General features: G+C 41.5%; 1 protein-coding gene across 2 annotated transcripts in view; it reads right to left on the reverse strand.

The window, feature by feature from the left end:
* Nucleotides 1-17,036, reverse strand: part of FGD5 (FYVE, RhoGEF and PH domain containing 5) — a 118,787-nt gene that overhangs the window by 2,184 nt on the left and 99,567 nt on the right. For both annotated transcript variants that reach the window (XM_064519283.1, XM_064519282.1), the window contains exons 13-20: nucleotides 13,715-13,798; nucleotides 11,987-12,066; nucleotides 8,572-8,671; nucleotides 6,863-7,000; nucleotides 6,048-6,150; nucleotides 4,705-4,835; nucleotides 2,794-2,922; nucleotides 551-699 (exon numbers count right to left, since the gene is read on the reverse strand). In XM_064519283.1, the coding sequence (XP_064375353.1) occupies nucleotides 551-699; nucleotides 2,794-2,922; nucleotides 4,705-4,835; nucleotides 6,048-6,150; nucleotides 6,863-7,000; nucleotides 8,572-8,671; nucleotides 11,987-12,066; nucleotides 13,715-13,798 (914 nt within the window). The remainder of the gene's footprint in view (nucleotides 1-550; nucleotides 700-2,793; nucleotides 2,923-4,704; nucleotides 4,836-6,047; nucleotides 6,151-6,862; nucleotides 7,001-8,571; nucleotides 8,672-11,986; nucleotides 12,067-13,714; nucleotides 13,799-17,036) is intronic.

Here is a 17,036-nt window from a genome sequence, read left to right on the forward strand (position 1 = left end):
TAGGACTCTAGGATTCTAGTGTGACCTTTGCCAGTACTTTATTGTGTAATCTCAAAGAGAGCACTTGTGCTTTCTTAGGATGGGAAAGATGAAACCATTGAAGTATGCTTAAAACGCTCATTTACTTTTCTGTATGTCTTGAGATTCTGGAATTTTTCTCACTAATTTCATGATTATTTTATTATGCAGCAGCAATAACAATAAACAATTACTCATTGAAGAGCAAACAAAGAAATGGATAAATAGTATGGATGGGTTTGAGAAGTTCCTCTACAATAATCACATTTGAGAGACTTCTAGGCATGACTCTTGAGACTTAGCCTCCTTATTTTCACCTATACAAGGGAGCAAATTCTCCTTCCTGAAGGAGCTGAAAAGCACCGGGTAGACTTGTAATGTCACCCAGGTCAGTTACATTTAATTGGGCTTAATACTCTCAAGGCTGTTTGTTTCCTCTGTAATGGAAGGCATTCTGAACTGAAGGGGAGGGAAGAGCCCTGCATAAGCTTTTGACCTACTCATCTGTTAATGTGCAAGTCTACTCCCGTACCTCTGTGCTGAATTGTTATCCTCTGCTCGGAAGCTATAAAACAGGGTTTGCTTGTGGTAGAGATGGAAAACTGCATCCATACTTCCTTCCTCCTTTTCTGAGGCAATGGTGAAACCCAACAAAGGCAAACTTTCCGTGGCAACCTTGTCCTGAAAGTAGTCAAGAAGTGAAACAGTTTAGAGAGAAGGCTTGTAACAGAGTTTGAGAGCTCTTTTGAAAGCCCTATTGTGACACAACCCCCCTGTCTGGTAGGGCCACTAAAACAGTAATGTGAATCTTCTGCTGCTCTAGTGGCTCTTCTGCAGTGGTTCTTAATGACTTGGATGTAACTTAGACAGGGGCACTGCCAGTGTACCGCACATGTTTATCTAGTCTACCTTAGACATGAACTTGGACAACACCTCTCAAAGTCCTGTTCTTCATGGCAGTCCACAAAGTCAAATTAGCCATTGCTTTGGCGGCCACCTTTGATGTAACAGTCCAGGAGGCAAACCAGAGAGACGCTACTGAGAGAGTGGGACAGTACAGCAGCAGTTATGAAGGCTTGAGCCACGGTAATGTTCCCTTGGACCATATTTATTTACTGAGTGCCAGTAGTGTTCTTTTACTTTGTCGTTTTCTTTCATAGCCCTAGCAGCATTTTCAGAAATGTGCACCATCTCAAACAGCACACTTGCTGTCAACGGTGCAGCTTGAAAAATTATGAGCTGGTAATGCAGTTCATTGTTAATTTATTCCCAAGAAACAGTCATGAATTTTGCTTACCAGACACTGCTTTGTACAAGTAAAAGAAAACAATAAGCCTTAATGGAATTGCAGTTTAGCTGTTACTGATAGCTGCAGTTTTGGTCACTATCTCTGTTTGGGTAATGTGTTCTATATGTGTGTGTTGGCTTCGCCTCTGCTCTCAGAAGCTATGATGCAAACTGGAAATGCACAGTGTAATTAGCCTTCCTTTTTTTTTTTTTTTTTTTTTTTTTTTTTTTTTTTTTTTTTTTTTTTTTTTTTAACCTATCGTTGAACCAGAAGTGATGACTTTCAAGGATAGTAGGAATAAGGTAAATGCATTGGACGCACGATTTGGTGTTAATGGCCTGAACTGCTGAGTTCCAGCTGAAATCAACAGCGGCTGCAGTACTTTGGGAAAAAAATCAAGCTCAAGTTAATTTGGTTTAACTGTAAAGGAAATCAGCAGGAAAATAAATTGAAGAGGTGATTATACAGCAGCATTACTGAAGCAATCAATAAGTTGGTTTGTGATCATGGCCAAATCATGCATTCTCTTGTGCCTTGATCTCCCCATCTATTTAAAGGGAATAATGATGCTCCCTGCCTCACAGTGGTTATGAGAAGTTTAAATAATTGATGCTTGCAAAGTGTTCTGAAGATTAAAAAAAAAAAAACAAAAAAACCCAAATATTGCTGTTACTACAGGTCTCGCATTCTGTGTCCTTTGTTCAGCAAAACCAGTTATTTTATGCTTCTACATATGAAATCCGTCAATTATAACCAATTTTTGCATTATAATTGCTTAAAACCTGTTGGCATTGTAGCTATTCGCAGGAGAAGAAATTAAAATGTGAAAAGGGCCAGGGAAGAGACAAAAACTACTTCTAGCAAATGTGGAAGTGTTTTTTGCTCAATAAATCTCCTAGCCCTCTCAGAACCATTGCTAGCTAACGTAGGAAATACAATACCTACAATTCTCTAATTGATACCCAGCCTCCTTGGTTGTAAGGAGGAGCTTACAGGCCAATAAATCATATCTGTGTACTGTCTTTGACTGTTCATAGTTGTAGGATAAATATGTGCTTGCAAAACTAGAATATTCTCCTCCCCCACCAGAAATGGATCATAGCACCATCTATCTACAAAAAAATCTGGCAGATTTTTCTCTGGCACACCAGAGAAGTCCAAAGGTCCTTGAAGCCTTTATGTGTAAATACATACACTAAGGTTAGCAGTATGTAATAGCATGAACTGCAGAAAGTCAAGTAATGAAGAGCCCTTTGTGCAAGAGGGCTGCCAGGGTCCAGCTGGGGATGTGGCTGAGCCCCTTGGCTAAGGACAGCCCCTGGGGACTCAGCCTGTGACTTTTTTTTTGTATCTCTCGCTGTATGAGGCAGGTGGCTATGAGAACTGCCATTTATACGTCTCACATTTACTTGCGCTACCTATAGGGAGTAAAGGAGGGAACTCAGCAATACAGTCAGAATAATATTCCAGGTTAGATTGCGTAATACCTCATTTGCTGTGTAGGTGTAGAGGACTTTGCCCTTGATAACAAACCAGCGTTTCTTCCAGTGTCTTTTCCCTCTCTTACATCTGCTGAGATAACCACTGATGGTAGCTCCCTCTCCTGAGGCTGCCACCTGGAGCAGAATGGAAGAAGTCAGGATTTGTGATGGCAGAGGCTTCTCTCCTTCTGAGATGTGTGTGTACATGTAACACTAGAAAACCAGATCTATGCCCATGAAACCATAAGTAGACAGTTAAAAATATGAAGACAGAAAAAAAATAAGCATTAGATTACTGTTCTTCTTTTTTACTGTTTGAGTATTTTTGGCCAAACTTAGTTCTCAGTGACACTGATGAAAATATGCAGCCAAGTTACTGAGGAGAGCAAGTTTGCTGTTGTGCTCTAAGAAGCTGAACTTGTCCCTTTTTTCAGGTCTGTGTTCTTCTTTTTTTCCTTCCCCCCCCCCCCCCCCCCCCGAAGTACATGCTTTCATAAGAGAAGGTTAGTCTTGTGGCTGAACACCTTTAAGATGTGGGCATATCTGAAATGGATTTATATTTATGCTATTCACTTGACTGCGACTTGGCTTCATTTGTGAAATATTCTTTCTGAAGAAAGTTACCCCTCTCACAGAAGTGTTTTGAGATCCAAGTCATTAATGATCTTGAAGATCCAGATCTTTGAGTGGATGAAACTATATATACATAGACACATAATACAGTATACATTATTAATTACAGTTGTAAACTGGGATGATATTGCATTAGAAACAAAGGGAAGAGATTCAAATCCAGCCTTCATAACACTGATGCAATAGAGGACTGAGTGGTATCATAGCAGAGTTTTGTAGCAGAGCAGGCGATGCTCCAGGACCCAGCCAAAGCAATTAGAAAAAGCTCATGGATTAAGGCTTTTGTGAAACAGTTCATATTAATAAAGGTGTGCTGCCTCCTTGTGGATAGAAAGGCAATACCTTTTTTCTAACAGTGCTGAAATTTTGCTTTTCTGCCAGTTCTTGCAGAAGTACTGAATTTGTATAATACTTTCCTTGTACTACATGCTTGCATCTTTGGCTCAGTTTCAGCTCATCACAAATAAACCTCAAGGAATTCCCGTGACTCAGCTGTACAAAGAGCTCAGCAAAACATCTGCACCCTGTTCTCATTAACACGGTGATTAATGCCTGCTGGTCTCAGTGACACAGGAGCACCTTGCTGTGTTCAGGTTCAGTAGGCAGCTTAGCTAGCTAGACTACATTAACGTGATTGGCATCTTGTTCCTGGAAAGAAAACTAATATAGCTGGTGAAATCCTGGCCCCACTGAAATTGATGAGAAACTTGCTTGTTTATCTTTGTGAGATCAAGATTTTACCTATTTTAGACAGTTTGGTTTGAGCTGTGGGGAGACTGACTGATTAAACATATATATTCATGAAATGCTCGCAAAGGACTACATTCTATTCCCTAACAAAATAAGTGATGTTTTAATTCTTTTGAAGTCAGAAGGGCCAACTGAAAGGCAAAGGTCCTGTCATAAAAAGTTGCTGGTCAACAGCAAATCATTCTCTGTTGACAGTTGTCATCTATGTGACCTGCCTTGTTGAACTACCTAGTATCTTGAGGGCATCTTAGTCTTCTAAAGACTTTATGGGTTGATGAGGAGATTAAAGTAAACTGCTCTAATCTGGGTTTCTTGATAGACTGAAGTTTCTATGGAATCTTCAGAGGTTGGAGTATTTTGTGTTTGAAACTTTCTACACTGCTATGAAAAGTATGAAATATAACTACCTGATGAAAGTAGACTAGGGCATGGGCTGCACCCGCTGCACACAGAATAAATGATAAACATTGCTGCTGTAGTGTCAGCACACAGCTCTTAAAGTTCCTTGCCTTTTCTCAGGCAGCTTGGTCCTACCTCCATAAGAGCTGAAGGGATCTTCTTTTGCTTCTTGAAAGATGAATAATGAATATTGTGGAAAACAGAGGAGAAGGCACTGCTCGAATACCTGGATGAAGTTGGAGGGAAGCTCACACTTAGTGGTCGCTCTGCAAGATTAAGAAAATTGAGAAGAGGAAGGGCGAAATGGATGAATTGGTACATATAAGACTAAGGGTAAGAGACATGATGGACTAACGCAAACTGCTAGGAAAATGCAGTGCCTACTGCATAGCTGGTGAATTTTTATCTTAGCTTTTCTCTCTCAAGTCTGGTTAGCTTGGTGGATTTCATAGCACCCTAGGGTAATGGTAATATCCTGCAGCTTGCAAGAAAGCTGACAAAGCACAAAACACAACTTGTTTCCTTCTAACTTAAAATCAGTATTAAGCAAATGCCTTTGCCATCTATTCCCTTTGATTGTGTTCTGTACCACCTCTGTAGGATAAATTCACTAATGGGACATTCTTTCTATATGAACCATTCTCTTTGAGCTCTGTGCATGTGAGACAGTTAACTGTTTCTGTCAAGCTTCATTACTCCCTGCAACAGTGGATAATGCTTCAGTGTTATTGTCTGAGTATGTCTCTCCATGATCTCATTTCTGGCAACACACGTTCTCTGGAAGCTCTCACTGAAGCACAGCATTGTCCCTACCTTTTTAGTCTTGATAGTAGAATGCACCGACTTTCAGGGATTGTCTACATGAATAGTTGTGCCAGAATATTACTTCCTATTCATTCTTTGTTCCAAAAGCAAACAAATAAAATATATATATACACATTTTTTTTCCAAATTATCTTTGATTTGGATATGTATTTAAATCAGAACAGGGACTCATATTGTGCAAAAAAAATACAGAGAGCTCTCATTAGGAGTAGCTCTCCTGCTTTGAATTCATGCATCAATCTGTAACCAGATTAACTCCCTGTAAGCTCTTAGTGACTCTGCATTTTACCTCAGCATTTCTAGTTGTAAAAGCTATCGCATTGGATGAGGACAGAGTGAGGAGCAGTGAAGCCATTCCTTTAATGGATAATTTGCTAGAAATGACAGGGAAGAGCTATCAACTCTAATGGTTGCATCACACAGTCCTTACTGTTATTCTTATTTATCAATAGGCCAAAGGAACCCTCTGAGAATCTGGCTTGCTAAAACAGTTTTAGCTGCCATGTAGTCCGGCACTCCTGGGACTCAGTACGTGTGCCTCATGCCTGAAATGAGAAATCCTCTGTAACAAAACACAACATGGCAGGGAGATCCTGAAGCCCTCCTCATTACACAGGCAAGCAGTGATTTTGCCAAGAATGAAGGAACCTTACCCCTTTTTTTCAGTTCCATGTAGCAGCTATCACAGACTTTGGCTGCTTGATCTTTGAGGTACTTCATAGGGTACTTGTTTCTCGAACAATTTCGACACACAATCTATTTCAGAAAGGTGAGATACATGTAAATGTCATTTTACATTAATATATGTACACTTACAAAGCAAATTCTCTGAGCTGACTGGCAGAGGAAGAAGGTAACCATGGTTTAAAACAGGACTTTAGATTTATGTGGATAACGCAAGTCTCTAGAGTCAGCGGAAGGCACTGGTAAAGGAACAACAACACTGGAAAGGCTATAGATCCTCTCAGCCTTTAGGGCATATACTAGCAGCTCTTTAATGAAATACAGAGGAAGCTTTCCCTTTGTCAGATCTAACTGTGCCCTTCTGCTGAGTTTCTTCACCTTTCTTGGAAGATAATTTTACTAGCTGCTGTTCGGGCCAGGACACTGGACTAGATGCACTGCTCTGGTCTGAAACAGAACCTGTATTTCTAGTGTATAGTTTCATTGTCTCTAGTTCTAGCTGCAGATCAGATACAGAAGCTGGGCTAAGCGATGATTATCCTGTGGGCCTTCCAGCTTCTGACCTCTGGGAGTTAATTTGGTCCTCAAGGGAAGGGTACCATTTTTCCTGCTAGAGTTGTTAGTAACTCGAATACTTATTTCTCTCCTACAAAGCAAAAAAATCTTTTTGAGAAGTCAAATTTTGTTCTTGATGTTTCTACAAGTTTGTAGAAGTTAGAGTAGTAACAGCTGGTGTAGTAGAGGGGTGACTAAAGCCTTTCTCAGGAGCCTGTTCAGCTCTTACCTTCCCACAAGCATGGCAATGATGGCGTCTCAGGGTGAGGGTAAAGTCACAACCACAGTTCATGCACATCATGACATGGGACACAGGTACCAAAGTAGGAGGCCTCTCACCCAAGGGTATTCCAAGCCTTTCCCTTAGCTTAAAATCAAACAAGAACAAATCAAGAAGCATCCACACTTCCTAAGTACACTCAGTCAGCCCCACTCCTTCACATACAGTTCTTCTCTCATTTCCATCCACTGACACTCTTCTACATCAGACAGGGTTCTGATTCATTGTATATGCAAGTTGCATGTACAAACATGAGTTAAAACCATCTTTTTATTAATGGCTTTTGAAATAATATCCATAAAAAACTTCACAACTTTCAATTGAAAAAGGACTGAGCTCACTATTTCATTGCATCTTGGGGCAATTCTATGGTCAGGGGAGAGATGCTACAGAAAGCAATAAAAACTTGTTTCACTTCTAATACAAACCATGATTTGCACAGAGATGAATTTATCCCCACACAATCCAAATCTGATCCGTGCTTTCCATTGCTGATCTGAATACATAAGTAGCTTTAAGCAAATACATCTACTGTTCCCATTTGTTGGCATGCACCAGGCAGCAGTGTTGTGCAGATCCTCTCTGCCTGTGCTCTGAGCCCGTGAAGCCGTGGTCAGTGTGGAACTGAACCCAATTTAATGATCCCTTGCTGAGAAGCTGAGTGCATTAGCTCAGGCTCAGCATCAAATTACATCATGGGTACCCTGCTTCCGGTTCACAGCAGCTTAGTGCTTAGCACAGGTAAAGCAAGCTCTTGTGCCTTTAAAAGACTGTTAGGAGGCTTTGCTAGGAGGAAATTAGACCTCTGCAGACAAACAGGATTTAGATGCAGAAGAATTACATTCTCCTTTCACACATTCAGATCTAAATCAGAAGCAGAGCTGCATAAGCAATTATATATTTTTTTGTTGGAAAAGGGTATATTTTATGTTGCTATACATCTGAATTTTTATTTTTTTCCTGTTGAAAATTTGAAAGCAGATTAGCTTCAGGCCAGCAAGAGTATCCTGCTTTGTTTTTGGATTTCATTTTTTATTTCCTACAGTCTTTAAACATAAAATGCCCCTCATTTTTTTTTCTAGTTAGCATTATTTAGTGAAACCCTAGGGTTCTGCTTAACCTTACAAAGCATTTTTACTTTTTATCAAATCCGTTATTTGCTTTTATAACTGGGAGTAGCACAATTGAAATTAATGCAATAGCAATAGTGTACATTAATTGTGAAGGTACCATTAGAATATTGCTGGTGGGGTTTGCACTGGCAGTGAATTTATTATGTATATGATATGAACATAACTAATGGGTAGTTTTGTTTTCTTATGATCACATGCAAAGTTTGTAGCTGTTTTTAGAACATCCGAGATAGTAACCCTGTAGGACCAAATTCTGCTAGTCTTCCTCCAATAAAACTCCTATAGATTTAGGCAAAGACCTCAGAATACCATATGATTAACATTTCATAGGTGGCCTATGAAAATTGTGTGGTAACCAGGAACTGTGAATGAGCTTTGTCATTTAGGCTTGAAATACTGATTTAAATGAAAATAGTAAGAATGCTCTGCCACTGGGAACTCTGCTTTTTTATACCCTCCCCTCCTTTCCTTTCTCTCTCCATTTTTTTTTCCTTCCCCTTTCAACCTCTGAAATTCTCTTCTTACCTCTACGCTGCTGTGGAAGGTGGAAGTGTTTTGAGCTTTGCAGTCATCTGGGATGTGTCTGCTGATGCAGCTGTACCAGTCATCCCTTTCTGAACAGGAGCTGTGGAATGAAATACAGCAGTGCAGTCAATGCCATGCACAGCAGGGATTGAACCAAGCAGTTTCTGGATCAGAAGAGAAAAGCTTTGCTTTATGAATGTTTGCTTTTCCCCACCAGTGCATTGATATGCAACTGGTATTTCTTTGACCAGGAACAAAACTGACTGTCATACCTATTCAGCGAGATGATTAGTTTAGATCTACGATTAGGACTGTGACTGGGAATGAGCAAAGTGCTCACAAATATTTCAAGGTAGTCTCTGACTTTACTGTAAGTTGTTCAGTCCTAGATCACATAGGGTGACGTGAAATGTCTCTTCTGTCTCTCGTCTGTCCTAGCTCTTAGGCATTCTAGAGCATGCAGCATTGGCATGGTTGCTCGGAGTGTGTTTGCACTCATCTCTTCAATGAAATGCTTAGATGATCTCCATGTTGGGGCATGCAGAAGTCTGGCCCACAGGTAGAGATTTCAGTATTTTTGTTTTTCTCTAGGTGGATCACAGATTATCTTCAAACTTCTGGCAGGAGGCCAGGACAGCAATTTGGGAAAGAAATTCAGTATTTCTTCTAGTTGCAGTTTTGCATGGAGGCCAGTAGTTCCCCAAACTGGCCCCTAGATGCCCCCTTTGCCCTAGACAAAACAGGGAGCTTATGCACTTCTCTGCCAGTCTAGCTCTCCAAGAAAAGGAGCGGGGTTGTTAATGTCTGTTAATTCCCAGACACAGCCCTCTGTTAGGGCTTTTAGCTGTTCTGCCTGTGTTACTTGTTTTTCCTGCCGTGACTCCAAACGGTGCTCTTACTGTCCATCTGAAACTCTGCAAAGCTCTAGCTGCTCCCAGCATCAGTCACAGGAGGGAATGAAGTTCAGTGTGGTCTCCCCTCCCCAGGTCATACCAGCCATTCACATTAAAGCTACCTGCTAAGCTTACTTGTAAAAATTAGCAGCAGCAGCATTGCCAGCTGCTCTTCAGCTGTGATTTTCTCACACCAAGCTCAGGAAGGCCACCAAACAAGACACCTGAGAACAACTCGTCTTTCTGATCTTAAGGAGGAGTGGGGAGGGAGAAAGGAAATGCCAGCATTAATCAGTGACCCCTGACTTAGAATCCCTCTGTGCCCTGAGCATAAGCCTTGTGTCTGTGGAAAATACCAGCCTCTGTAAAATTCAACAAGCCTGTTGGAGCAAAGAGATTCCTGAGCAGGTGTATATAATGCATAGAGGTTAACCTCTGCATGGCAAGGGGCTATGATGTAGGAGATTATCTCTGACAAGAGTGACACTACTAGTCAGTCCTTATCACTAGTAAAAGATCTGTCAAATTTTACTTTCTAAAGAAATCTGAAAAAGATGTCTGTATCTTCCAGTCAAACCATATTCCCAGCCTGCAAAGCATTAACTGAAGTGGTTCTTCACCCTTCCTCTTGCTAATTCTTACTTAGAAATTCTCTCCACTTGAAAATTAAGATGTGTCTTAAAAAAACAAAGAAAATCATGGCCTATATAGTGATGTAAATTAAAGCCACTTTGTCAAAGACAGATAACAGGGACAATCCACTATTAAAACCCTGATATCTAACTGGCCTCTTTAACCTTTTCTCCACTCCGTTAAACATCCCTAGGCAGTAATCATAGGTTACTAGAGTGCCTAAATGTGGGAATAACACCTGGCTGCTGGTGAGTAAGATAAATGATAGCGGTTGTCACTGGCCTCTTCTCTATTAGCTGTTTCATTGGTTGTGTGAAGGCTCAGAGGAATTTTTGCTGAACTTTGGAGGCTCAGAGAAACTCAGACCTCAATTCACCATTGCCACATTCAGTCCCTGTGCGATTTCTGGGCTTGCACCCCTGGGTTGAGCTGTTATTTATCCCTGTGCTGGCTCATATACTTTTGCAATGTGCTTAGACAAATAGAAAAAGAGGGTCAAATTGTCACTGCAGTCTCCTGGACAGCAGGGGACACCTGTGCAACACAGAAACTGGACTGAGATGGGATTTTGTTACAGTATCATCACTGTTGCTCTCAATTAGCATGCTAGGGAGGTAACACTGACTGCTTTCTCATGGTGCTCTGGTATTTTATATGGGCACCACACTGTTACCTCTGTGTCTGAGAAGAACAATTTTGAAATGCAAATAAAGGTGTAACAGTAACATCAGGCCCCCTCAGTAAAGGCTCTGTGCTCAGATCCATCACCAGCTGACTGCAAGCCAAGAACATGGCTCTGTGGGCAAGCAAGCCATTTTCAATGGCAGATGTAAGGACTTTATAGTGCCACTTGCTCATGCAGCCATGCTGATTTGTGAGCTTTGGCCATCCTCATTTTACTGCCTTTAGTCCCCAGCACTCACGCTGTATCTCCTTGCTGCATTCGCCTTATTTTGTGCAAGCATAAGGCATTAAGGGTTGGGTTGTGATTGTCAACAACTGGCCTTCAGTGCGGGTTTGCAGAACCTCAGTATGAGCAATACGAGACATAGTCTTTAGGGAAGTTTGAAGCCTTCTGGTGCTTTTCTGTCCTTGGCTCTCCATTTGGAGAGTGTAATATGCTGTGGGTGTTGTGCAGTGTGGTTAGGAGAGCATGCTGTCCCACTGGTGTCTCATCAGTTCTGCTAGGCAGCACAGGGAAGGAGAGGAAGAAGAGGTCTGTGTTGCTGGGTGACTTGTGGCAGGTTGTCCCAGAATGAGCAGCACAAAGAAGAGAAGGAGGCTCTATCCCAGTGCTCTGATAAGAGTCAGGCTCAGTCTGGCTCTGTTATCAGAAGTACAGTCTCAGTTTTAGACCCTGATTCTATCTATTACCAAAGCAGCACAGCTCCCAGTGGCCTCACATGCTTTGCTAACTAAGCACAGACTTGATATGAGCACGAAAGGCAAAGAAACAATATAAAAATGCCGTCAGAGCATCCCGAGCTGCTTCTGAGAGATGCCAACTGCAATTGCATTGAATGAAGGACACGCACAGCAGTTGTTTCCCCTCTACAATACAGAAGTACTGTACACATCCAACTTTTTTTTAACTGAAAGTGAGTAATTCAGAAGTACTGTGTGTATATTTTGGGGTTTGTAAGGAGTGTGCAGCTCTAGGAAAACCTCAGATATTTTCTGATTTGCTGGTTATAAAAGGAACCAGACAGGCTTTGGCAGGTGGCTGAGCACTGCACACAGATGGCAAATGTTCTTGGAGAGATGAAAGCTCCAAATTCAGTGACCAAATAAGAAAGCGCCCTCCCTATCTACCTGTTGCACAGTGTAATTCAGGGAAGTCTGCTGTGTTTTCAGCCATGCTGTAGTGGGAGACTTAAGATGGACAGTACCTTGCTGACAGGGTCAGGCAATATTCATCATTTTCAATCTTCAAGACGTTCTGGGCTTTTTCTGTCACTGGGCGGCTGACCTAGAAACAAATACCATGAACATGAAGGTGGACATAGGTTAAACTGTCTATAACCAGTACATTATAAATATCTCAATCCCTAGTGATCTATGACATCCCAGCCGTGTGTTTCATACTTCAAAGCAAAGGGATGGGCAGGCAGGGTGTTGTGTTGCTGATTTAATGAGGAGTGCTCTGTATTTCAGTATGGGGTTTCAATAAAGGGAAAAAAATGTCCATTTAGCCTTACTGCAAAGATAAGGATAAAGTATGAATCAGGGCTGAATTTGAACATGATGAGCTTCAGGGACGTTTAGTCTGACAGGTGTCAGAGCATGTTGGTAAAGCAAGCAAAAGCTTTGGCTATTCCTGGAAGGAGTGGAAATAACTTTCTTCCTAACAGGTAGACCATATGCAGCAACATGCTTCGGTTAGGTGAATGCCTGCCTATCTGCAGCAAGGCTCTTTAAGAGTGAAAACTTACTTAAGAGCTACTGCTCAGCTAAAACATTTTCTCTACCATATAGTGCACCAGCCACTTACTAGTAGCAGCAGCCACTTAGAAAAAAAGCTTCATGGTACTGATACGTTGTTATTAACATGCATCTGTCATGCCAAGGACTCAATATTTCAAATGTACCCTAACAGGTACCTGTTCTGCATCTCCATTCCACTTAGTGGTGGAACATTTTGGCAATTCCTTCCCCAGCTGGGCACCCATAGTTATAGACCCTGATGTCTCCAGGGTGGTCCAAACTTAGCCTCCCACATTTTCATAACACACCGACGCCCCTTGTGTCATTCTACTGGAATTAATAATTAGTAACTCTCATCTTGTGTATTTCTTACATCCCCAAGCTTCTGACTTGCCACTTCAAGTTCTCTTTCGTATAAATACAACTTGTTATATTGGCTGTAGAACAGTTACGAATAAGTTCCTGGAGGGAGGTATGTAATGGCAGGCTGGGTCAGAAGCAAAGACCCCTGCAGCCCAATACCTCCTGTTGCACAGAGGCCAGTAAATGCTTAGGGAAAGAATGTAAGAACAAGGCAACTGTGTCCAGTTTCTGGCAATCTGCAGTTTAGGGATTTACTGAATAAGAGACCATGTCTATATTATTGCATGTAATAGCACCCAGTGCACCTTTTTCCATGAAGTGGGCTAATCACTTTTTGAATCCATTAACGCCATTTCATCCATTAATTTGATGAAAACAGTCAAAGGGCACATAAAAAATAGGCAAATGAAAGCTTATGTAAATTCGGAGCGGCAGGAGTTTAAAACCATGCAGCCTAAGCCCTAGTGAATATGTTGTAGGGAACAATCATACATGGGCTGGAGACAGAGGCGAATGGACAAAATGGGATAATAAATCTTTTCCGTCTCCAGTTTCATGATCAGATAGTAAATCTGGTTTTGGCTTGCATTATTCATGATCAGCCTGAATAAGGCTGTAATACTAAGTCACAACCTTATAGATAAGGTTGTTATTTGTTTACTTTATATTATTTTTCTTTGTACCTCCTATAAGAGGCAAAGGAATCCCCTGCTAACAGCACCATTCCCCTGTCCCCTTGCACTTAGCTGGAAATGAGACATAAACCAGCAAAGTACTAACAACCCACTATACAACTTGAATTCCTGGCTATAATACAGATGAAGCATTACCTTCATGCCTGACACAGCCAAGGTGTTTTTCAGTCGGTATTTGCCATCCTTCTGGGGATATGTGTACAGCAGAACATCATTCATCTATATGAAGAGAAAGACAAAATCAATAATTTGCAGTAGGGCTTGCCGGCCTGACCATTATTTCTTTGGGGGGATGCCCAGAACAAGCAGTAACCTGGTGAACTGCTAGGGCTGTTACTAAAGACAGGCCTAAGCCACACAAGTTAGATCAAGACCTGCATTTCCACGGAGCTCAAGGGAGTTTGGATCCTGGACTTTGATTCCATCTCATTTTTGACTGTTGCTAATGGCTAAGTCAGTAGATAACTTGTTGTTCCCCCCTTCTCCCCGGTTTGGGTGAAGCAGCTGCTTGTTTTAAGGGCAGTGCAGTGTTCAAGCTGGGAAGGCAGCCTGTACATTTACTGCCTGGCAATACTGACTAACTGCCTGGAATGCAGCAACTCTAGCTCTTTCAGGATCCCACTGACACTGAAGCTGTGGTTAGGCCACAGGTAGGTCTTGGCTTCAAGGACTTCCATTTTCTGGGCACAAAGGAAGTAGAGGTGAGAGCTGCCAAGGTCTAGATATTTGAGAGGAGTAACTGGACTTTACTGCTAGCAGAATTTGTCCAGACACATGACAGCTTTGCTAGGTCTGTGGGCTGCAGCAGAGACCCGTAGGAGAGCAAAATGAGAAACTTTTTTCATTTTATGAGGAACAAAACATCTGTAACTTAACACCCCAAATCTTTCCTTAGTTCTTAGAGCTCCTTGCAGAATGCGTTTGTTTATAAAACATCTTCAGACAAAATGAGACCAGATCTTCTCTGGTGCAGTTTGCTTAGCTTAATGACAGATGTTACTGTGGGCTTTTACCTCCATGCCAACAAACAAGTAAATGAAACAGTGGAACTGGACCTAGTAGGTCTTTGCTGGCCCCTGCTTCCTTACTACTAGAAGGAATAGCAATGTCTGTGTGCCACAGTATTGCTAAAGTGATGCCTGTGTGCATGCAGACTCTGTTTTGCTTATAAGAACAGGTCATGTACTGTGGTTTTTTTTTTTTTTTCCGCCTAGTCCTCTCACATCAATACTGAGATACATAAACTCGGTCAGCCCCTTGATTACCAAGATGGGATACTGTGAACAAAGACGTGCAAGGCAATGTAAAAAACAAGGCACAGATAATACAGTGCAATGCCAGAGACAAGTTATCCCCATTATTTTTAAGTTTAGCAAAAAGATTTGTAAGCTCTCCTATATAGACCACTGTGCTGTGCATTTCTCACAGTCTTTCTAGTGAGTCTTAATTGATGCATAGTTTAAAGCTCTTTTAATATAGCACTTTTCAACTGAGTATATAAAAACATACTACCAAGTCAGAAGAAGAGTCTTAGATTCTTCTCAGTGAAGTGTTTACTCCTTTTGCAGCAACACAATATAATTTCCATAGAACAGGGTGACAAATGGCTTGTCACAGAGTTTTTATGGCATTTACTTATGGCTCCATAAATTACTTTCCATGCTAACATTAATCCAGTCAGCACAGTGACACCTGCACAGTACTGACCACACGATTATTCCCAGTTTAACTAGGGCTGTGCATAACCAGAAAATTGATCACGACCAATGGCATGCTTAACATCTAGGAGGCTTGGGTAGGAAAATCTGCGTGAATGTAAACCTTTCAGTGAAAATCAGATGGAAGCTATTTTCACTTGATATTACTAGATGTGTAGGTTTCTTTTTAAGTCAGTGGCAGCAAGGACTGGAGCTGCCAGGTAGGAAAAAGGAAATAAAGAAAAGCAGGCTTTCGTACTAACATTAGAGAATGCTCTGGATTCCCTAATGAATTCTCGCGTTTGCCTGGTGATCCTGCTATCTACTGAATGTTCAAAGAATTATAGGAGAAAACAGTAATTCTGCCAGTTATCAGTGCCGCTACTTGAAGCCTGTTTCAAAACATGAGAAAAAGTGACTAATTATGGGCACTAAGCCAGAGAAATTGTGCTCCTAAGAGAGGTCTTCAGGATTTTGGCAGCATGCACTCCTGGGTTTCTTGAACTGCAAACCCCATTTATTTTATTTTAAAAGGTATGTATTTCTTTAAAAATCAGCTTATTCTTTTATTACTGTTGATTAAGGAAGACACCCTGGTGCATTCCGTTGTCATGGCAGCTCTGATTAATATACCAAGATTTTATTAAACATTAATGATGGTTTTGTTTTATAATTGCCCATTAGAGGTTTTTTTTTTCCTCCTTCTGTTTTGTTGCACAGTATATAGAGGAGGGCTGTGACTCTAATGTCTTTTGAGGTCCCATCAGCCACAGCTCATCACAGTGAAATTATGACAGATATTTCAAAGCTTGCTAAGCAAGGCACACAGAAAAAGGATCTGCATTCCCCACTATCTCCTTAGCCACATCTGTACTTGAGAACTGAGTGGTGGCTATATGAATGGTTTGTACAGAACTAGCATCAGTGCCAGTGGTTTCATGCATTCTCCTGTTTTACACTCTGCTTTTCTGTATACCACTACAGGCACATTGTTTCCTGAAGCAGTGAGGTCTGAGCCATAACAAAAGCTGATCTTGCAGACCCTCAGAAATCTGTGGTAGAAGAACTCAGACTGCCACAACCCCTGGGGGACCTCCCAGCAGTCTTAGGGTTTCAGACACACTTCTGTTTGCCAGACAACTTCCTGAATAGTTGGGATCCCCAAACTGCATGGGTATCAATGAGGGAACAGATATTCCTGTTCTGCACTGCTGCATGCACAGAAACATGCAGTCCCCAAGAGAACAGCTGATAATGCAGAGAAAGAGAGGGATACTTCTGCTCCCCCCCCTTTTCTTTATAATCCCTTCTATTGTGGTGGGAACCCAGTAATGTTAGAGGTCAGAGCAAATTTTCCAACCTACACTGTCCAAATTTTTTGATTCAAGTAAGTTTATCTGTGCCCAGCTGAATTGCTGGCACCTATGTTTAGTGCCCATTTTGTCTAAAAGCTCCTACCATGTGTTTGGTTTTTTGAGTGTTTTAAAGGGTAGTTTGTTATGAACCCTGTGTTGTTCAAGTCAGTGCTAAACATCCTCTGAGTGTCAGCGGAGCAACTTGAATGTGCACTGGGGCTGCGTTTTCCAGGCTCCAGACTCAGAATTCTCCTGTGTTCCAGCCCTGATGGTTAGAGCATTAAACAAAGTCTGCTATTTGATGGCAGTTTCCCCCACCCCACTTCCAACACAAGCAGCCTTTGTAGAGAAATTCTTGGAAGGGTGAGATAAGAGATAGTGTCTGAGTTGCAAAGTCCTGTAGTT

The sequence above is a fragment of the Dromaius novaehollandiae genome, chromosome 12 (genome assembly GCF_036370855.1).
Source record: "Dromaius novaehollandiae isolate bDroNov1 chromosome 12, bDroNov1.hap1, whole genome shotgun sequence".
NCBI lineage: Eukaryota > Metazoa > Chordata > Aves > Casuariiformes > Dromaiidae > Dromaius > Dromaius novaehollandiae.